Raw genomic sequence first — 24,233 nt, 5'->3', positions numbered from 1 at the left:
AATAGCATATAGGAGGAAATTAAGAAACCAGGTTAGGCAACTTATTTGAGTTTAAAGCTGACTTCTTTTGGGTAAGCCATGATTTGCTTTCATTAAAATTGGACTCCAAGTTGTTACTCATCAAATACAAAGAAATGAAGCTACCACACACTGCTGTACAAAGCACATCATTGAAATCTTTTACAAAAGCTGGGTTTTGCCTTCAAAACCAGGACTCTGCCAGATATCTTTTATTCTGCTTACCACACAAGCAGTACTGCAGCATGGGTTTTCCTGAGTGGGTGTGCCAGGGTAGCATTTCTTTTTAATGTTGAGTCTTTCCCTCTTACATGGTCTCATCGACACCTCAACTGTAACGCCATTAGAACAGTGGTCTGAGGCTGCAGCGAAGACACAGTGAAAACCTAGAAAAGCTCCAACCTGCACTTACAGAAGCTGTCCTTTTTCACCATTTCTTTTTCTTGATCTATGTGATGCTCTCCCTGCCATGTATCCCAGTTGAAAACTTGCTTTTCCATTAGTGTATGAAGGTGGCACTCTCCCCTACAGAGAATTATTATCTTCCCAGTGCCCGTATCAGAGACTATGAATGGCACTTTGAGGGCAAAGACTGTCTCATTTTTTGTCTTATGCAATGCCTATGACAGAATATTGGCTTGAAATTGGGAACAGTGAATATTGCCTGGAAAATCCTGGGTGGACAACATAGTGAGCTTGATCAGCATTCACCGAGCGCCCTGGATGGATGGAAAACTTCAAATTGAAGCCTGATCATTGGATCGCCTAATTTGGCACCATGTTTTTTTGTAAGGTTAAAAGCTTAGCATGTTTGCCAAAAAATATACTATGGGTTCTGGCCTGTAACAGAGAGGTAGAGTCCCTGCCACCTCTCATACTCAACCTTTTAATTCTCTTCTCTTACAGAAAGACCTAAGCAGCCACCTGAAACCCTATCATGTGACCTGGCATTTATATATAGTAATTTTAGCCTTTGGAAAAGAACAAACATTTCAGTCTGGATTTCCTTTTCCTCACTTGTGCCTTGAGGCAGGTCTGTTCCTGCATCTGTGTGTCCTGTAAATCATGCCAACAGTCCTCTTTGATCCACTCCGGCTAAGCTAACAGGTGTAGAAAAAATGGGTGTATGTTATAGAAGATGTTTTGATACAACATATACTTTTTTGGCATGTCAGCCTTACCCAAATAAGCCAGCTTAAAGAGTAAAGAAAACCGAAGCCAAAACATGCTGAGGTCTTTTTTGATCTGCCTTAAGGTATGGAGGCCTCAGAGTATTTCTGGTAGACAGATTCCCACTGTCACGTGCATGTATTTGATTCCTCATTTCCCAGCTTGTTCTTTCTTGCAAAGCTAGTAAGTCTGAGGTTGGAAACATCAAATACTCAGAACTGCCACTAAGACGTATGACAGCTGAGGATGCTTGGTCCCACACAGAGCGGTCCTAACATCCGAAATCAGCATGTTCAGCCTATACCCCAGATTAAGATATCCTCCTCCCATGCCTGCATTTTTAAAAACCTTCTGACAACAAACTATATTGAAACAAACTAACTCCTAAAAACAGGGCTGAAAAAGGGCAAAGTCCATAACCTTCCTGTCTCCAAACACTGCACTACTTTTTTTCCCACAGGAAAAACCAGTGAATAGGACACAAAAGCCACAGCACTAAAATGCAGCAAGTTTGCTGCTCCAGCATTTAAAAATTATATATCTACATTAGTAGATGATGACATGTATTATCTTTGTTGCTTCTAGATGGCCAAAAAGGAATAGCAAACTGTTCATTAGTCATAGTTTATCAGGGGTCATATGAGCAATCCCGAACAAACTTGGAGCGAGCCCAAGAAAAGACCACCCGGTAGACCCGTGGTTGGGAGTTCGCTCTAAGCAGTTAGTGCTATTTGCAACTCCAGCTGGTGTCAAACACTGACAATTACCAGTTATCATACAAGGACGAACTGGAATAAACCTGCCAAAGAATACTTTTTGTCTTTTAAGTACAAAGTGCAATGTATTATCACGTTCAAGCAATTACCAAAAGGAGCTGTTGATCTCACTTTGCTGAAGAGACACAAAGGCTAGATGCAGTAGCACGGCATTCTTTTTGAAGGGTAACTTGCGTTATAAGTGAAAGGCACTATAAAATGACAATGCTGCTGCAAAGGAGACAGAATGATACATTTAGTTAAATTCCCAGTCTAAGCCTTTTCAAGGAGCACAAGCAGTCAGCATAACATTCCTTAGGGTTCCTGTATCCTTTCAAACATGATAGCTTTCTTGTAGTTTACACTTATCATATTAAGAAAAATGGTAATGAGGAGATCATGACAACTTCTTTTAAAAGCAACAATGACTCAATTGCCAAAGAAAAAAGGAGTGATAACTATTTTCATGGAAAGAAGCCTCCAGTGAACGCCTCACTGTTGAAGCTGTGTTCTTTGTTTTTGTCTGAACTCAGGAACGACAAGGGGCTGCTCTTCAAAAAAGTCTGAGCACCAGTTTTCATTTGATTGGTACAACACTCCTTTTTCAGATAAACTGGCAGCTCAGACCTCTTATTGAAAACATTAGGGACTCAAGAGGTTAGAAATGATAAAATACTGGAATAAGTGGGAAGGGATTAATTGGCTTGATTTAAAAAAAAAAAAAAAAAGAAAAAAATCACTACTGGGAATGTTCTCCTACAAACCAAACACCAAGGTTTTTTTTTCCTGAGGCTCAGAAGAATATTGTTAAAGGTTACTGTACCTTGGGGTACACAAACAACATATTCTTTAGCAGGATATACTTATGGCGAAGAAATTAATGGACTACAAAGCCCAAAGGGGCCTATAACAGTCAGTGCTTGTGCAACAATTCCATCAGAAGATCTCAAAGCCTTCCTCACCAGAGATCAGTACCTGCCATATTCCAGCTTGGCTCCAGAGGTGAAATTTGGTCCATGCCTTAAATAACCCACTCAAGCAGAAACAAATGCAATGAATACCACCCTGCCCTTTTTTTTGTGTGCCATTAGCAACCCATGCAAGTCTCCTAAGTCCATGCGTGTCCATGTTTTACCCTGCAAAGTACCAGTAGGTATTATTTCCACCTCCCCTCAAAAATAATTGCTTAGACATTGCACAGAAATTTTAGAATAGAGGAAATATTTAAAGAAGAGCTGTAAACTGTTGAGAACAGGGTTTCTAGTGACAGCCACACCAGAGCCCTTGCCCTAGGAGCCCTGAAAGGCAATACCGTAACACTTGCAGCGGGTAGAATAAACAGTGTATGCAGAATGTTGAACAAACATAAATCTGGGCACTTAGGTCTGAACTTCAGATTCATGTTTGTAGTCAGTTTTTATCTCTTGCCTTTGAACAATGGTCAACAAACACCTCAACACCTTGAACTAATAAAACCATCTTCCTTTCTCATGCTACAGCCTGACATTTTCTTCAGCAGACTTCTGCAAGGCTGGGTGTCTGTATGACTGCTTTTAAATCAAAAAGAAATGTGAGAAATTCCTTGGCAAAAAAAAAAAAAAAGCATTCTGGTCAGATTTTCTAGCTATCCTAAGAAATTGTTACACAGCTGACATAAATCAATGTGGCAGGATCTACAGGCTAATTAAACAAATGTGACAATTTACTGTGACAATTTGAAAACACTCTGAAGTGCCTCCCATCCACAGTGTGCATTCTTTTCAAATGCGTATGAAAACCCATGCACTGTATTAAGAAATTGAAAGGAACTTACATATTCAATAAAAAACACAATTATAAGCACAATTTGAAATATATGGCTAAAATAGATTGTAAGTTCATATGGTTTCTCAGAACATTAAATTCAATGACATGCTTTCTTTACAGAAATGTTAGAAATTCTCTATAGAAATGGATAAGCCACAGTATGTAGTACAAATTTAAATATCTGATTGAGCCTTGCTTTTGCACAATTATAACACCAATAATTCCAGCTGAGGACCTCAATGCATTTTTCTAGCAAATAATTTAACTTTGCAACACGATGGTAGTGTGGGTGAGGTTCTGTTTCCCCATTTCATAGAAGGAGACACTGTGGAGCAAAGGGGCATCTCAAGGCTATACAGGAACATTAAAGGTAGGATGTTTTATCTCAGTCTACGTATTCAACCATTTACTGAGAGGATGTTCAAAGAGACAGGAAGATGGACCACATCAGTCTTTCATTGGCAGATGTGAAGTGGTGCATTCTGAAGACTTTGACAGCTGAAACAATCTCCACAGGCAAGAAGGACACCTTCCGAAAGAGCTCCATTGACTACGCTGCATGACAGTCTTAAAACCCACAGATCAATGGCAAGTAGCAAAGACATAAATTGCTCTCCCCAGAAAGGCAGCTTCCAGAACTACTCTCTAAAGGAGAAGTCCACCTGCTCATCCAGGGGGTCTCTCAAGAAGAAATAATTCTTGGCCTGTAACTCAGTTGGTGTCTGTACACTTGCCTTAAGAAGAAAAGATTAGGAGTGACTTGGGTTAAATTTAGAAGTACATGAAAAAAATGACAACAAATATTCCCAGTATCTGCTGTAACAGAACAGTTCCACCCATTTCCTCTGAGTGCAACAATGAGATTCAAAGTTCTAACTTCAGGTTTACTCCAGGTGTCATCTTTGTCCTGTTTTCTTTACTTTCCTTCTAAGAGCACAAGAGCAGTGAAGCATCAAAGGTTGCAACGTGGCGGGTATAGTTAAAGCAGTGAAACTGAGCATGCCTCAAATATCTGGCCCCCTTCTTTCATTTCTCTAGTTCTTTCCTTACATATATTTTTTTCACCACTGACCAATTTTTTTAGACTTTGATTGTCATGGCCAGCTGAAAATTCAGAGGAGAATTTCAAAGAGAGCTCTTGAAACTCTCTCTGAAGATTCATTTAGTTACATCTTCCAGCCCTGTCTTCCCTTGGACACTGCAAGTCTGTCTAGCCCTTTCCTGCCTGTTTCTCTTGACTAACCACATATGGCCAATTTATCCTTCATGGGCCCCACCAGCTTCTTCAGCAGTGCTGACTTACGGGGAGGTTTCATACCAGGACTTGAAACCTGCAACACTTGCCCTCAGGGCTGCAAAAATAGAGCCCTTCCCTTTCGAGAGAAAAAGAGCCACAGAAGATGCTACAGACTTTGTCATTTCAAACCAGAATTGTTTCTAAAGCATACATTCATTTCAGAAAGCCTAACTTGATTTTAATATGTTTCCAATATCTTCATTCTGTGCCTAAAGCAATTTGTTATGCAGAGTACACATTATTAATCTACTTAAATGAAAGGTAACATTGCTAGCAGTTTAAACACTCAATGCCCATATTTAACCATGTTTCATTTTGACAGGACAAGATGAAATAACAGAAATGATTAATCTGAGACCAGAGGAATATTCTACTACCTATATTTCAAAATAGGACTAGATTTTTTTTTGTTTAATACTTTGGCAGTAAGATGTGTAAGTGGAGGGTAGGAGCTTCAGATGGCTTTTCTACTTGACCGCACTGCATACTGTGCCAGTAGTTGTTACCTGTCACTTTGGAATCTGCAGCAGTACTCCAGGACAGGCACACAACAGGCTCTGAAGTTCCTAATTGTGTTTTTAGACAACATAAATTTGTGCAGCCCACGAGGTCCTTAAGGGAGGATACCTGGTACAGCTAGATCCAAACACTATAACAGTGTAGAAGTGTTTAAAATTTTCCATCAAGTTCAGCACTTGGGCCCTTTTTTGTTCATGGGAGCATACAAAAGGTCAAAGTTGATCTGACATGCCAGATTCCTTGGGTCTGTTTTCTCTCGGACTTTCACTCAAAGATAAAGGAGTTACTCTTTACTGACAATGATGAAAAGGGACAGGAAGCCAGGTCCCACGGGTCTGCAAATCTAGAGTAGGAATCTTAGTTTTATGATACTCCACTCAACTACAAGACCCCATCAGCTCGTTTTCCCACATTTTTGTCTCTTTCACTTCTAGTTATTTCTGGAACTATGAAACTTAGCGGTATTTGAAAAAGTAGTATATGAAGTGACCAAAACTTTTAAGTGTCACAGAAGGTGCACCCGATCTTCTGCGGAAGTTGCAAAACTATCTATTCCTCCAAGACAGTGACTTTGCTCAAATTACTTTCTTGTTTGAATACGCTTTTAAAAAATTATTTTGTTTTCAAAAATATCACTATTTTTATCGTAACAGTACTGAATCAGAGTGAGGATGATGAGCATGTAACATGTTGCAATACATAGTGGATCATTTCTGAGGTGACTGTCAATGAGGAAGAGAAACGAAAAGTGGCTGTTTTGGTGCAAAAGAGATACTGAAGAGCTTGGAAAACAGATAAGAATTAATGTTTTTTTCATTTAGTCATTCATTTCTCATGAGAGTGCTTTCATTCTCTTTGGGAGCAGTAATACATGCCCAAACACTTGTGATGTCAGCTCATTTTACAGTAATTTTAGTAGTAATGGTAAATCTGGCAAGGATCGCAGAATTATATAATACTACTGAAATCAGCAATTTTTCAATTTGGCATTACAAAAATATATATGTTAGAATATTATGGCTAAGGAGATAAGAAAACAGAATTGAATAGTGGGTTCGAAATCTGTGCACTGCAATCTCTCTCTCTTTTCCTGAATACCTTTTGTAATCTTTTTTTATTGTTACAGTGTAGACAGGCTGCAACAGACCCACATAATGATCAGACTTTACATTTCAAAGTTCTTTCCTAAATAATTTCTTTAATACTGCTACGAAAATAAAACCTTTATTTGATAAATGGGCCTGCATGCTGGAATCAGACCTTGCTTGTCTGTCCTGACAAAGGTCTAATCTTTTGCTGCCTTACATCTTGAAGAGGCATTTATCCCTGTAACAGGCAGGTGCAAAACAACACCTTTCGAATACAGGAAACGCTGCACACCCACACGCATTTGCCAGATCAGACAGTCAACCTTTTCTCCCTGTCACCTCCCCAACAGCATGAAGTCTGCTTTGTGTAGATCTAGCAGGACAAAGCAGATTTGTGGTATGTATCTACACCCCAAGTGAACTCTTCCCGTACCTAACCTGTGCCATGCCAGCAGCGCAACAACGGCCCACAAAACCAACCGCGTAAGCTTAGTACTTGAGCGTTGACTCGTGCCAACTTCCTACTCAGCTAGCCTAAAGTTAGCTCTGAGTTTTCTACATTACGTACCTTCAAGTTAATATAGACAGCTTTGGGATAATGGTCCTGAGGTGCCTTCCTCATGGGTCGTACCATAATGTTGTCACTGTAAAGGTGAATGGCCACCTTGAAAAACTTGAATAATCCTGTTGTTTTGCCTTCAGGTGTAACTCACAGAGGCCAAGGTAAGCCTCCATGTTAAGGGTCTGCTCTAGACTGGGAAGACCTAGGGCTGCATTCTCCACCTCCCACAAAGCCTTTTGCATTTCACACCTACATCAGGCTTGAATGACTCCAACTATTGATCTCACCGTGTCTGTGCGTATATGGCTGGACAGTGCACAAAATGCTGGGAAAAGGCTTCTTTCCACCTTCCTGGAATTGTTGCTGAAAGCTTGTGGTGGTACTGAGATAAGAATTGGGCCGATCACCTACTAAACCAGGAATGAGCTGTTCTCAAGATCTACTCAGCATTCCATTTTCTGGAGTGAGACTACATCTAGAGAGTCATGCGAGCAAAGGACTAGTTGCGACTTTTATGTATACCTAAAGTAATACAGGGGTAACTCCTTTTTATTTAATAACAGCAGCAACGTAAGTGGACTTGCTGCCAATTTATACCAGTGTGGGAGGAAGAAGAATTCAATGAACTCAAATGAGGTCAGAGGTCAGTGGAATTACCCCTTGATTTATTTTGATGTCAGACCCGGAAACTGGTTCTGCCTCCATCGAGAAAATGCTGATAAAAAGCTGAAAATACAATGGCTTGGAAATTGCTAAGAAATTAATTGTTTTTATCCATCCAAATCTTCATATACATGAGCAAAGTCTAAAGGAGAAAAAACAACCTACAGTTGTAACACATTGCCTTTTTCAAAGCAGGCTATTACCCGTTCCTTACACGCTTCCAAAGGCTGCACGCCAGACGAGGGACAAAGGCCGCAGATACACATTTACACGTGGGTTAACTTTTCAATCCATTTTTTCATTTCAATAGAAATAATAAATCACCTTATCCTGGAGAAAGAAGCAGCTTGACACAAAACATACGGTGCTGGGCTATTTTTATAGCACACCTAAGACATATAGGGATTCATTTATTTACTCAGCTATTTAAAAGTGGCTACTCTTACTCATTCTCTGGACAGCTAAATGCCAGGTTGCTAAGTTACTGTTACTTGACATCATCTCCTCCCCAACGTGTTCCCACATTTGACAGGTTCACATGATTTACTAGGCCAGTCAGCTCGTTATTCACTTGTCCAATGACGTCTGGATAATCATTTTAAATTCACATCATGTCCTCCCCAGCAAGCCCCCAGATTCCACATGAAAATATTTAAACTGCCTGTCAGCTACTAAGTGCATTTGTAACCACACTGGACAGCGTACCTGTATTTTTCAAATTACAATTATTATAATTAGGTTTAGCATCGTTCTTCAATGTTGGTTTGTATTTTAGAAGAGAAAACAATTACTGAGGGGCAAATAATGGGCTGTATCTGTTACCGTCATTTTCTTCTGTGAACAGCTCACCTCAGCTATGGATGATACATATTAAATCTGTTAGTGCTTTCAATTGGCATGAGGAAGGTAATAGTACACATAATTTGCCCAGTCAAGGGCATTTTCACCTGCTGATCAATTTACATATTCTCCAATGTCATTAGACATGAGCTACTCATCAGAAGAATAGAAGACCATACAAATTATAGACTTTGCTCATTTAACTCCAGTCATTTTTATACTAATTACAATCTGAATTATATTTAGGATTTGTTTTGCTTCCAGACTAGAAAGCTTTTAATTAATATCACAGCTGTCCACGTAACATCAGAAGTCCATCTAGTCACTTGATGCCTTGCTACAGCAAATATGCACCTACAAGAATTCTTTTGTTCCTCTAAGCAGGGACAGATTTTTAGACAGAAGTGCCTGCCCAGATGGTTAGCAACACAGACACGAAAGCTTTATGTGTACAGACCAGAGCCTCACTTCTGCGGGATTACGTCTAATCAATTGCCTAAACACCTAGCCCAAAGTTTCAATTTACACTACAAGTCCTCAAGAAAATTTAGTTAAATACAATTTCCTTTCTTTCTCATGTAATGTTGTATACTTCTCACCTCTTTACCCAGAGGCAAACCGATGCTAAGGGAGGTCCCTTCTGTGCTCTCTGTAGGCAGAAAAAGGATCGCTGCTAGTCTACGCTCGGTGTCACACCTACACACACCCCTATGCCTGGACCAGCTCGACGGTTCACGTAATGCACAATAGCAGCAAGGTACACTGATGTAAAGCGCTGGTACAAGTGGGAAAAGTCACAGCTTTAGAATACTGGTTTAAAACGTCAGTTCTCCCACCCCATCTGCACTTTGTATCACAACATTTCAATGAACTCATTTTTCAATGGCTGCACATAGCAAGTGACAAGTTAATTTAAATCCATATTAATAAAATGTGAATTACACACACTGTTGATTGCCTGTCTTCCATGTTATCCACACTTTCAAAGACATTATGCTGGTTTAAAAAAATAATCCACATTTTGGAATAGAAAAAAGTGTATCGACCACCAGTGTATTCGCCTTCATCTTTCAATTTGGCATTAGCAACCTATATTAAATGCAAATCTCCTGTACTACCATTGCATCTTGGCCTTAGCTGTAAACAAGATTTTTTAATTGTTATTATTTTTAACAACATTCTCAGCCATCCTAGTTAGAAAAGCAAAATCAACAGGAGACTTGTCTGCCATTAACCTTTGGTTGTACTATCAGGAACAGTCCTTAAAGCATTTACACAAGATGACATAAGTGGCTAAGTGTTTCAGGAAATCTGAAGGACTGTGAAATTTTTGTCTCTGAAGACTCAGGGGTCTGAACGGACTCAAGACCTTTCCCCTCACTCGGTTGGAATTTTTTGACCATAAACTCAATTAAACCTTTTTTTTCCTAGGGAAAAAAAAAAAAGACGACGACAGAGATTAGGAATTGCAAACCTCTACAATTACAAACCCCATTAATCAAGTTCAGCTTGAAAAAAGAGATCTGTAAAATCAGAGGTCACAGATCTTAGCTTTGGTCCCTCTTCCTTGCAAAGTCTAGCAAAAAACCTTATGAGAGTTACCGTGTCTTTCTGAGGGGTGAAACTGAATTAAGTCACTTAATTCCCTGACTTAAAAAAAAAAGAACAAAAGCAAACGTCAAGGCAAAGAAAAAAAGCAAATGCCAAGGCATGAAACGCTCTCAAGGGATACGGGCAGGGCCGGGGTGAGGAGGTGGCAGCACCCTTCCTCCGGCACTTTGGGGTGCACAGCTCAGCAGCGGACCTGGCCCAGAGCTGAAATAGCCAGTCGTTGCCAATGGTTTGACTGGTCAAAACGCACAATGTTACAGCCCCATCCGGCTACCTCCGGGGCTTGACTGTCTTCTAATCCTTCTTGTTTACCTCTGCAACATCCTTGACAGGACAGAAATGTTAATAGCCTATTGTTTTACTTGGGGAAGCTGTCATCAGGGAGCTGAGGCTCATGCTCCCAAAGGCTCTTCAGACCCTATGTAAATGGCCTCAAAAGGCCAGAAAGTATCTGTCAGGACTGGGAACTTAATCCAGGTTCTCAAAGCACAAAATGCTGCTGAAACCAAGGGTTATCCTTTCATCTGGAGCAGACAGCCTGAATCTCCTGACACAGGGTTGCCATGGGGAGCCTGAAGACTGGATTTTGACCACTGCTGGACATCACATTCTCTTACTTATTTTTTCTCTGTTGCCTATCAAGCAGAATATGATACTCTGCATGCAGCCAAAACACATTTCCCACTACCTTATTCTGCATTATAAATTTGAGAAGAACAAAGTCATTGACAAAACCCGAGTACTTCTACTTCCATGTATGCTGCAGCACCATACGAAGTTGAAAGTCTGAAATGCTGCCACTGAAGGCAACCAGTTGGGACTGGGGTTTGATAGGTCTTTGATGGGCAGCCCCAGAAGCAGCTCTGTGATCTGCTGCTTTCATACACGCAAGGCCTTGCTGGCAGCCTGCAGCCTGCTTGCAGACAGGTTACAAGAAGGCTGCCGACAGCCTGTCAGTGCCCAGAGCTGCCTAACGCCATGCCGATGGTGCATTAAGCCACCCTCACCATGTAACAGCACACACACCTACCTAGGGAGCGCACACCCCAGATGAACCATGACTGAGGTCCCACGCTCACCTGCGGCATGCCAAGCCTGTACCTGCTCCCTGGCACAGGCAGTTTCAGTCCAGATGGCTCCTGGCTATGCCTGCGGCTACGGCTCACAGGTTTGCTCCATAGCTGGATGGCAAGGCTGGGCACAGTGGGTGCCTCCAGGCATCTGCACTCAGCAGTCAAGAAAGGTCAGCCAGTTCATATCCCTTTTTCAGGTGCCCACTATGTGCCCTTGTGAGACCAATCCCCAGAGAAATGGAAACCTGACAAATCCCTGCTCTGTCTGCCCCTGAGTTTAACAGCCTACTGGTAGCAGGAGGTGCTGCCAGCAGCCGCAGGGACTCTGCAGTTCATTCCCGTCCTCTGAAGACAACAGAAAGTCCTACACTGATCTCAGCAGGTTTCCGAAGGAAGCCCGGGACAGTCTGCCTGTTTGTTGACTCGAATTACAGTCATGGGGTAGGAAATAGGATCACCTCCTCTTGATTAGAAAAAAGACATTTCTGCTTCCTGTGATTTATATGGACTGTTCCCACATTAAAACTGTCACCTGGATGATTGATCCCTGAAATTCGCTACATCACACTTCCTTTTGATGCTGTTTACTGAAAACAACTGCTTTCCCCAGCTAACAAGTCATTTATTCCAACTATAGTAATGAACCTAATTGAAATATAAACAGGCGAAGACGACATTTAAAATGTACCAAGTATTTCACACAGCCTTTCAACATTTTCTTTGCTTTTGCTCCCTTGTGTTCTATAGGTAATAAATCCCTGCTCACTCTGAAGGTTGAAACTAAATTTTATTTATTTCCTTGCATTCATTGCTGCTGAGTGCACATGCAGATGCATACTCCTCTGTTACCCCAGGTCTGCATGTGCATGCTTGCCTGCTGGTTCAACATACTTCTGCAGCAACACTGGCAACCCATAAGGACATCAATAGCATCCCAAGATAATGTGTGTACACATAATGGATGCAAGTTTCCCAAATTATTTAACTCTGGATTGCAATGAATACTGAGAAGCCTGTTTTATTTTATAAGCAAGAATAAGTCCATGTCTTTGCAAGCAAGTTGGCACGATTGTTACACATGATTTCAGGTCTGGCTTAGTTTGCACCAGTTGCTCCTAGTGATAAGGACATGGTTGGTGCATATTCCCACTGAAATTTTATCCCCTCTACACTGAAAACCAGCTGGTTGGCTGGCAATCCCAGGGAGGTAGCTCTGACAAATGGGAAACTCAACCCATGAGGATAAAACCCCAAATCTCAGATAGGGACTGGTGGGTTGCCCCCAGACAAATCTGATTTGTCTGCCCCCAGACAAAACCCATTGCCAACAGGGGACCCCAAAGTTGGGGCGTCTGAGGAAAACCCATCTTACACTTAAGGCAGACGTACATGTATACAACTTGTCACGTACACTCCCTTTTCTCTTGTTATACATTCTTGTTGCAATTAAGTCATGTTCAGTTTGGAGTGGGTTTTTAATTTTCTGTATTCAACCACTGATCAGAGCTCCCAGGAAAAACGTCTGTAGGTCTTTAATAAAACCATGAATGATGAGCAACTGTAGTTTGGGGGAAGAAGGAGGAAGACTGTAGGTCAGTCTGTGAGTGGGAGAATTAAGGTGACTCCACCTCAGGGTAGGAGAGAAATGTGTCCTGGAGAGACTCACAGAGACCGAGAGCTTAAAAAAAGAACAGGAACGTGTGTAAATCCTGACCGAGACAAGCTGGCAGATGCAGAGTATTAGGGGAATTGACCTTACTCACTAAGGAGCACCCTGGGCCTATCACTTGGCTGTGTCTCCTTAATACAAACTCACTAATATGTTATTATTTAACTACAATGTTAAAGACAGCCATATAACCCTTCTCCATTAAAGATGAAATAACAGCACTACAATTATACAAAAGATACAAAAGCAAAGGTATTACTCACCCGTAATATTTCTTCCACACAGCTGGAGTCGTTGGGAAGGGTAACCTAGGTTTAAAGAAAAAAAGAAATGTTTAGTCAGGTGCTGGATGCAAAGTTCAGTGACTACAACCACACAGGTGAACAGCTAACAAGCAACTGCCTCTGTTTGAAGACTGCTGTATCCATGCTTGCTGCCTACCAAATTTTCTAGTTCAGATCAACATAAATCATCAGCAGGACCCATTTTGTCAAAAGTTGTTTTTTTTCTTCCGCGCTGCTTTGTGCTACTAACAACAGTTTTGAAGCAATAAAGTACTCTGATTTCCTCACAGTTGAGAACTGGCAGTAGAATTGCCTGAAACTTCTGTAATTGAAGAAGATCCCACTGTTACTCCTATCGGCAGCCTTCAGAGAGAAGGCGAGGTTTGGTTTAACTTCCCGCACACTGCAGCGAAGGACAGAGGTGATAACAGTTAGGAGAAAGCTGTTATCATCAACTATCTTATCCTACAGCTTAATAGGCTAACAGCTAAGAGAGCTCTTAAAACTTAAACATACACTGTAGTAAAATACTGGTTGGACTGTAAGAGTGGCTGCTGATTTTGTTGTCCCTCACTTCATCAGCCTGTTGCAGGTTAAGCATCCTCTGAAGACTGAACAGCACACAGGAATCCACCTTGAGAGGCTTGACAGATATTTCTTCTCCCCTTAGAAAGATGCCATATATCTATGCACACAACCATACCCAAGTGGTGCCCTTAATGTCTTCCAATTGAAAATATTTGTTTAAACAGTACTTAGAGCATTTGCCACAATCCCTCTTTCCAAGGACACGAAAGAGCACAAAACCTCTCAATACTGTGAACAACTACATAAACAACAGGCAGACATGACCCATACATACAACCATTTTGTAGCACTTGCAGGTAGTTATGATGGGTTCTCAACATGAGGCTTCAGGAGAAGAAGAAGAAGAGATAATATTCAGAAAGGCTACCAAAAACCAGGTAAGTGCTTCGTACCATAAATATTCAGTGAGGCTGTTCTGCCCGATGCTTGTACCTTATTGCCCTCAGTAACTAGTTTGGTAAAAGACACTCATGACTAAACTTAATCCCTGTCATCCTAATCTGCTGTAGAGCTTGACCACAAGCACCGACCATGGCTTTCCTCCTATATTTCAGCCAGCACTAAGCTTCAAGAATAAATCCACACAGCTACAAAAGTCAAAGACCAGAAAGGCATATTAGATCACCAAGTTCACGCTCTGCTAATATAGCTCATTTTCCTCATATCTTCTAGTACTGTGACTAGTCTGACCCAAAAACTGTAGGGAAATGGGTCTCCCATCCCTTCCCTTAATAAAATATGGAGCAGTGTTGTAAACTATTTGGCCGTTTTTTGTGATAATTGCTAAAATTTTGCTTTCAGTGTCACCTCAGCCTTTTTGTAGAGCTCTTTCCAGTACTCTAAGTAATTCACATTTGCACCGTGCACAGACATGCAGAATTATACTCCACTTTTCTCAAATGCTGTATGTTCAACTTTTACCTTCTTTCCTGATAAACAAATTTTCCATCCCTTTGGCTTATTTCATCACTGTTCTCTGAATTTCTAACACTTCATCAATATCTTGGTAAAGAACTACTCAAGTGAATATGACTACATTGCAGGGATATTAGTGATTTTTATCTACTTCAGCAACTATAGATTACCATTTTTTGTAATATCACTTAAAAACATTCAATTGACCAAGAAAAGCGCCTTATCTTTTGTCCTCAGTTTCTACTCAGCCCTACCTAGCAAAGCTAGGCTGAGAACTTCCAGTGGATGGTCAGTATCAACTGCAATAGGCATGCAGTCCACCCTCATACCACATGACGTGATATTCCAGCACCTATTGCCCTTCCTTCATCCCTCTACTTTTCATTTAAAACACTTTTTTCCCCCTCTCTATACGTGTAATTTCTTTGCTAATCTGTGTTTTCCATACCTCACACCAACTCCCCATTCAGAGAGGAGTATAGTTAACTTTACCCAAAAGATTAGCAAGCATGGGTATTACTGCAATGTGCAGCGGGATAGTGGGAGTACATATGTCTCTAATCCACTCCTGATCTTTTTCATTGAAAAATTAGTATGTTGGAATATGAGAAAACAAAACAATTACTCTCTGAAAAAGCTTGCAGTGTACACACCAACCACAAAATCTCTCAGAGCAGTAACAGGAGCAGCCCGAAATCCAGCTGAGCGAGTCAGACGGGAAGAGTGAGAGCACCAGAGATACAGAAGACCTCTCTTTATTTAACACCCCTCCCTACCATTACACATGCCGTTTTCAATGGTTAGCCAAGATACCATGTGCATTCCTTCGTTTAGAAATGCCATAATTGTGATAATTGTGTCCCTGACTGTTAACAGAGAGCAGAGCATGTTCTTACTTGTTTCACCGTCCTTTCCCAATTCACAGCCCTGTTTAAGTTTATGTTACTTCAGAACTAATGATAATAATAACAATAAACATACCATTTTACTTTAATAAAGCCTACTATATATTATGCAATCACAACTAGCTTCTGCTGGCAGCACTTGCTAATAACTTTAAATGCTCATGCATCAATTTAATTGTGTTAATGGCAAAGAAGATTTTAATGGCTTGACAGAACTTTTGTTCCCTTTGGCATTGCTTTGTTTTGAATCACTGGTATTAAAGTAATGCAAGATGTCAAAGTGCTGTGATTGTCATATAGGGAGATCCAAGTACGAGCTAGCACAAAGAGGAAAACATTTAGATTGATGCTAACATTAAAAGAATAATTATTACAACATGGCTATCAGAGAGAAGATCAATGTAAGAGTCTTTCAGTACATTACTATTAATGGATTTCTAAAGAAATGAGACCATTTTTCTAAATTCATGCTACAGTTGCACATTCTAAGAGACTTGAAAGGCACAGATCTATTAGAAACTTAGTCTATGCTACAAAAAAAAGGAAAAACAACCTCTCAAACTATCAAAGTGTGAATCAAAAATTGCAAGCTTAATTGTCCATAAACACTTGCATTCAGCTAACAAGTGCAAGCAGGCCCACATGGCACACCATGGCATCCAAGCATAGATTTGACAGGACAGAACAAATCAGAGCAGATACAATATTCATCACCCTCTCAAGTACTAGTGCTGTAACAAATTGTTATTAGAATTGCCATTAATAAAATGCCACATTCCTCCTGTAGTTTAGTCAAGATTGGACATCCATCCCATACTACTACTTTTCTAATCTAATAAAAACCAAGCAGTTTAGGACTCGTTATGTGAGTCTCCACCCTCTCTCCTTTCCAGCTTTCATCAGTAATCAGATTCCAAAAAGGAGGGCACAGCTTTTGGTGCTTTTCTTCCTTTGTGAGCAGCGTGGTCTAACTCAGCCGAAAGGACAGATTCCAGGAATTTGGTTTCCGTAAGACCGAGTAGTTGCATTTCAGATCATGAGCTCCTCTCTCGGCCAGCAGTGCATTCATGAACCGCAGACTGAAGAACAGTGAATATTACATAAGCTGCAGACCGACGTCCTGAGGTAATAAAACCTCAATCGAAACAAAAAGATTTCACAACAGCTACATGCTACGCTGAACTCATCTTCTAATTTAATTTTAATCTGGCAAAACTCTTTTGCATCAAAATGCTTCATGTTTACTTTTAAATATTGCTTGCTTAAAAAAAAAAAGAAGAAAAAAGGAAAGGTCATATGGTCAAAATATTCCATCTAACACAAGCCAATATTATAAGGCTCTCTTCACATTTTGGTCTCACGACAGAGAACAGAACTTAAATGATGTGGAACCAAAGGTTTAATGTATGGTTTGGATGGCTCAGTGCTAAACTTTAAAGGGAGGGAAGGAGGGCAGAAATCTAAGAGCGAGGGAACAGGAGCCTTTAATGTTATGCAGATCAAATGACATTGGGCGACTGGTTACAATATCTGATGAGTCATGTTGATCTAACCTTCCATTTATTCATTCAACAGTTCCTTGACCACTCTTACCTCCTGGACAATTTATAACCTGCATGAGATCAGATTTTGTTTTTGTGGCACAGAAAAATCATATAAAGTCTCTTTTCCCTGTAATTTACATCTGACAGCAGGCGCTTCTCAGAAATGTTAGCAACAAAATCTTCCAACAGACTTGTCAGGATAGTTCTAAAAATTCAAATGTAGTGTCAGAAAGCAGAAATACACAATGACTAATGTCTTTGCCAGAACTGACCAACTACATTTTCATCTGGATAAACTGTGAACAATCCCTCTGGCTTTATTGACGCACAATTGGCATTCAACAAGTAATCTCTTCTTCCTATCTTTGTTTTATTGAAAAGATAAATGTAGCATGTTAAATGAATGTAGGAACCCACTCTCATTTCTTGCATATGAGCACCTACGTGCTTATACATCAACAGCTCAGCTTTCATTGTCATCTTCATCAAGGAACCCATTTTGACTCTGGGGAGATGAAGCTCATACTACTGTTTACTCCTTCGAACACAAATTGATTTTTCACTTGCTAACATGAAAAGATCCTGTGCATGAGCCTTGATTGATCATTTCCAGCGTGCACTACACAGTGGTAAGAGGAAAACACTGAGAAAACCAGAGGCAGCAAAACCAGGACTGTCAGCAGAAGCCTCGTCCTATGAATGCCTTCAGCTCCTGCCAGGCTTCGTATTAACAGAGGCTGCTTCTTTTTTGATTAATACAAGTGGGAAATGGATTGGGCAGTACAAATAGCAGGATTTCCAGATACAAGGCGTTGGATTAGATGACCTTTGAATGTCCTTCCAACCTATATGAAACTATGACTCAATTTTTGCAATATGCTCACTACAAATCTAAGAAGATGCAATACTTCACCTGCATTTGCTGGAGTACACACCCATGCCTTTACAACACCAGCTTTCCTTCGATTGCCATCAGTATTTCCTTGCACGCTCAGGCCTCATTTCCCCTCTTCAGTCATTCCCCACACCTCTTCTGGACTTGCCCTGTTTCAGACAGCAGCCTGCCCCTCAGCTGCCAGCTGACTACACATTTCTCCTCCTGAGGAAACACAGATTGCTAGGGGTTGGAAGGGACCTCTGGAGATCATCCAGTCTAAAGCAGGATCACCTAGAGCAGGTTGCACAGGATCGCATCTAGGCGGGTTTTGAGTATCTCCAGAGAAGGAGACTCCACAGCCTCTCTGGGCAGCCTGTTCCAGTGCTCGGTCACCCTCAGGATGAAGAAGTTTTTCCTCATATTGAGATGGAACTTCCTGTGTTCCAATTTGTGCCTGTTGCCCCTTGTCCTGTCACTAGGCACCACTGCAAAGAGTCTGGCCCCATCCTCTTGGCATCCACCCTTTAGACATTTATAAGCGTTGGTAAGATCCCCTCTCAGCCTTCTCTTCTCCAGGCTAAACAGCCCCAGCTCTCTCAGCCTTTCCTCTTGAGAGATACTCCAGTCCCCTGATCATTTTTGTAGCCCTCCGCTGGACTCTCTCCAGCAGTTCCCTGTCTGTCTTGAACTGGGGAGCCCAGAACTGGAGGACTGTTTCATATTTACTTGAAGTAAACTTCACACCACTGCTCAGGGCCCACTGTTCAAAACTCCTTGGGTTGTTTCACAATTCATGCTGGCTGTGGTTTAACCCAGCTGACAGCTAAAACAACCACACAGTCATTCGCTCACTCCCCCCTCCCTCAGGGGGACAGAATTGAAGAGTAATACTCATGGGTTGAGATAAAAACAGTTTAGTAGGACAGCAAAGGAAAATAATAGTAATAATAATAATAATAATAATAATAATAATAATAATAATGATATACAAAACAAGTGAAATACATTACAATTGATCACCACTTGCTGACCGATGCCCAGTTAGTTCCTGAGCTGCTGCTCCACCCCCCCCTGCTTATATACTCAGCATGTTGTCATATGCTATGGAATATCCCTTTGGCCAGTTTGGGTCAGCTGTCCTGGCTGTGTCCCCTCCCAGCTTCTTCTACACCTCCTGTGGAAGGCTTGTGCCTCCTTGCTGCAGGGCCTGGGAAGCTGAAAAGTTCTTGACTTGACTGTAAGCACTGCTTAGCACCAACTGAACCATCAGTGTGTAATGAACAGTATTCTCACCCTAAATCCAAAGTACAGCATGAGACCAGCTACTAGGGAAGGGCTCTAAAGGAAACTGAATGAAGTTCAACGTGGTGGTATTAAAAAAAAACCCAAATAAAATGGCTCCCTTGGTATTCAAATACATATATGTGTTTTTCACAGGGTTATTAATTCTCAAGGGAGCCATTTGTGGGCCCCAAATAACGTATATCCACTATTTTCTTTTACTACCTCCACCATCCTGGAACCAAAATACCATGAGAAGACTACATTTCCCATTATTTCAAACCCAAAAATATCTCATGAGGCTTATTAAAGGGTCTGTGAAAATATATACTTTATATATACATAAAAAATTAAGAAAGACTGAAAAACTATTGCCTAAAACAAAATACAGAGAGCTGCTCCTCTGTTCCCCCATAATATAAATACTGCAGAAGCAATTGTGTCAAATATGCATTTAATGGAGAACCTGAAAACAAGAAAAAGTTTTAAGGAATGGTCCAAGTTAATTCATTTGTTAAGCTAAAACAGCCTGGCCTGCAGTCCGTGCTGCTCTTCCAGTGGTGGATGGAGAAGTTTATGCCTCTTCCCTCGAGTAAAGCACATTAGCTAGGAAAAACAACTTACTAGTGTGGTCCAAAACGTGACTGAATCAGACTCCTGCTGACTTTAGCAAACTTCTCAAAACACCTCTAGTTCAGAAGCCAAAACTGCCTACAACGGGTACCTTTAGTGTCATACAAAAGCCAACGACTCTAACATGCTCCTCTCCAGTCACCTAGGAGCTAGACAAAACGGGGCAGTTACACCAGGTTGGGGCACTTGGGCGCAAGCCCACACATTGGAAGGAATTACAGTTTGATTTCCCTCGAATGAACTCAGCTTACAACGACCTCCCAGTCAGAGCAACCCCAACTGCAAGGACAACGTTTTTTCACTGCCATTTAGTTCTGCTACAGTAACTTTTAAACCAGACTGACCTGGATGTGACAATTACATTTTTCTTGTTCTTCCCTGTGCATGCTGTATTTAGCCCATTTTTTCTTTTTCATTTCTTTGATGTTTTCTTTTAACAATACCATTTCAATGTTGATCAGCATGAAATAGTCTCCATGAAAGCACAATATGCTGATGTTCAATTTAAACTCAATGGTTCTCCATTATTTTCATGCAGTAAATTGCCAAACTCTATTAGAGAGAGAAGCCTGATAAAGTGATCTCTCACTTCAAGGTCTCCTGGGAGTTTTTTAATGTAGGTAAGGCTGCACATTTTACTTATGGAATATTCTGAATGTAGAATTTTAGAAGCCCGCCATGATGATAATACCAGGGTAAATGGTAATGTCAGTAGTCAGCCAGGCCCCAACAAAAATGGCATTTGCAGTATTTAATTTGTGACCAATACACTGGCTTGCATAAAGGCTGTTACAACCATTTAATACTGATAAAGAGCAAGGAAATTTGGAACTTCACATTTTCCTTTTTTCTTTCTTCCTTCCTTTCTTTCTCTCTGTCCCTCCTCCTCCAATGACTGCAAGTACTTATTTACTTACATAAAATAAGTACATTTTCTTATGTGCCTTGGTATTTTCACCTTATTCTGGAAGAGGTTACCTTATACATCTCCATTAAATTGATGATAAAAGGCACCCTGACCTAAAATGCCACTGTGCACTTGTCCACTTGAAACATCAAAGCCCGACTAACAGACTATGCAACCCTCTGGTGTGGTGAGATATATGGTGTGGCAGAAATAAAGATCAAGTGTCTGTTTCTTGTCTTACTTTCACCAGTGTGAATGAAATCTAACTCCTCTGAAGACAATGAAGCAGTGTAAGTATAAAAGGAGTGTGAAGGGAGTTCAGCTTCCAGGTCTATTTGCCCTCAGTTAGGGGGATGTAAATTAGACGCCATATTTATTCTCAGTGTAACTGTTTGAGTAGAACCTCTTGGAAATCGCTCAAAATCCCTTTACTATACAGACATAGCTGCCTAAATTTAATATAACTTGGAACTGGATCTCCTTTAAGTCTTGTTCACATTCGTGGAATTTGGTGTCTGTTCCCAGCATGAGAGCCAGCAGCATCAGGCCTCAGGAGTTGTGTAACTCCCTGCTAAAATAGTAGCAGTCACCAGCTCAGACTGTGGCCTTGGTGACATGACTACAACTCCGCTGATGTCAGTGAAGTTGCATCAGTGTAACCTGAAGCATTATTTGACCTCATGAATTCAGACTGTAACGTGTCTTTTGAGGTTTGATAGAGGAACCTTTTTAAGCATCTATTTACATCTGACAATACCTTTACTGCAGCTACAAGAATACAGCGGGTGACTGTGCCGGTTATCTGTTCCACTTCTTTTTTTTAAAGCAGGTATGAGTGTACTCACTGAAAAATGTACTCCTGGGTTTAATTTGTACAGTAGTTTGCACAGCTGCAAGGCCAATGTTGGGACCCAAATTAATCACTCAGAGCTTATTTGCAAATTAGTTGTTTTCATACATCCTTCTACCACAGTCACAAATTGCAGATCGCATCCGCAGACTGTCTTCAAAATAGAGGGCCAGAATTCAAAGGGCAAGGACATGGTCTTGCCCAGGGGGAAACCACCCAAATGTATTCTGAAATATCTTAGGGTTTAAATACCAACACTACCTGTTAGCAAAACTACTCCACACAAGTATATTTTTTTACATAAAGTTCAATCAAATAAATGAAATTCCTATATGACATAAAAGTCATTTTCCTTTTATTAATAATAACAAAATAGCACAATTAATGATTATGTCTTTATTGGGATTGGATCCAAATCCAGACTACATTAAGAGCCAGATCTTATGCTCATTAAATAGTAAAGACACACAATTATCCCAACTGTCACTGAATGTCATGGTTATCATAGAAAAGGGGAGCTAAAATAACACTTTTTGGACAGGACAGAACTTAGAACAAAGAAAATCTGATTTTGAATGGGATCTTTATGGCCTCTCTTTTAGTTACATTTCTAATTAAAATGCTTTGATCTATTAATGCCAAGGGACACTGCTAAATGTATTCAATGCAGAAGTCGCATACTTTTCCTGAGCTCCCAAAATCTCTTAGATCTGTGTGCACTTATGCCGCGTGCAGTTAAACCGCTCACTAAAATGAAAAGATATCTAAGAATAACTCACTTCCATTAGATTTATAAATCACATTAATTAATTCTACATCTCCAGTGGTGTAGAGACCAAACTCTAATGCGAGATCTAATTAAAGAAAAGGGAAAAAAAAATTGGAATTGAAACACAGAAGTAACTGTTTAGCCTCAAATTAATGAGGCGCTATGCTAAGCAAGAATGTCCATAAATCCCTAATGAGGATTTTAAACACATTAAAACTTCCTAATACAAAGTGTTTGCCTTCCTTTTATCCAATAACAAATAAGCCAATAATTTTCTGCCTCTAAATGACACTATTAACTGTCATGGCATGTTTTATTTGACAAACCCTCCATTCAAATACAGTAAAACCAATTAATTTGCCTGCTGTGAAATGTGTTTCTTGATAGCTTTTATGTGATTTTTCTTCTCAAAGAAATGTAAATAGGAGGTCAATGTAGGTGCCTGATTTTGCTTAAAAATATGCCGCAATAACTATAGATTTTCTAGTCAGTTTGCATTTCAAATGAATTGAAAGATAACCTCCATTTTCAGGTCATCAATCACATAATGGTCTCCTGATAAGTAAACAGTTACAGAGTAATAGTTTTATTACTAGGGAAATGGTCCCATATTTGAGCTGTGATAGTTGCAAAATTACCACTTTGTTCTGTTATAAATAACGGTTCGCAATCAGGGTGCTTGGCCTCTCTGCCTTCCCGACAGCCCGGCAAGGGCCGTGCCGCCGCAGCCACCGGCGCTCAGCACAGCGCGGCACCGCGCACCACAGTGCCATCGCAGCCCCCGAGCGTCTGGGTTTGCACAGCAGTTAAGCTCCACGTCTTTTGAGTGTGAGGATGGTGATGTGTTACCTTTTTTTTTTTTTTTTGGTCAGAAAAATCTATAGAACAAATAAAAGATAATTCTGTGGTTTCAATGGTCCCCTGGGCCCCACTTAGTAGATCTCAGCAGAGAAAAGCGAGACCAGTTACAACTGCCCCACAATTAAGGCGTATCTGAATCTCTGAAGCTCTTCAAAGGTTTTGTCACTGGGAAGATCAGCCTACTAAAAAGTACAGATTTTATACTTCAGAAATACACTTTTTTCAGTCAGCGCGCACTATGTGAACTGAACCACGTTGTAAATTGAAGGCAAAAGAGAGGATAATGCATGGCATGCCATGCTTTATGGGGCCTAACCGAATGCCAATTAATCTTTACAACGTATGTACAGTTCCATCAGTTCTTGCATTGCATCATGATCACATGGAGACTGTGGTTTCTTTGCCTTAAGATGGAAACACAACTTGAAAAAACCCACGACACACCACATACACATAGAGAAGGAACAGGGAATTAAATGAAACAAAGATGCCTACCAGCACTGAAAAGGACATAACTGCTCACTTAGTTAATCGTCTGCAATAGATTACCAACCAGAACCAGATAATTTATGTAGCATACCATGACAGCTGACTTCCAATTTGTACTATCTTGTACGTGTGTTTTTTATTGAAATAAGCAAAGAAAATCTGCAACCTCACTTGAAGAGCAGTGCCAAGGCTGCCTGACACGTGAGGAGGGCTGGTGAGAAGTGAAGCTGGGACAAATCAAAGGCAGAGCAAGTGATCT

At 40.6% G+C, this 24,233-nt stretch overlaps 1 protein-coding gene across 3 annotated transcripts in view; it reads right to left on the bottom strand.

Annotated features, from left to right (window-relative positions):
- AFF2 (ALF transcription elongation factor 2) overlaps positions 1-24,233 on the bottom strand; it is a 348,828-nt gene that overhangs the window by 148,714 nt on the left and 175,881 nt on the right. For all 3 annotated transcript variants that reach the window (XM_075763452.1, XM_075763453.1, XM_075763454.1), the window contains exon 4: positions 13,335-13,379. In XM_075763452.1, the coding sequence (XP_075619567.1) occupies positions 13,335-13,379 (45 nt within the window). The remainder of the gene's footprint in view (positions 1-13,334; positions 13,380-24,233) is intronic.

This window comes from Balearica regulorum, chromosome 11 (genome assembly GCF_011004875.1).
Source record: "Balearica regulorum gibbericeps isolate bBalReg1 chromosome 11, bBalReg1.pri, whole genome shotgun sequence".
NCBI lineage: Eukaryota > Metazoa > Chordata > Aves > Gruiformes > Gruidae > Balearica > Balearica regulorum.
This window is presented reverse-complemented; position numbering and strand designations above follow the sequence as displayed.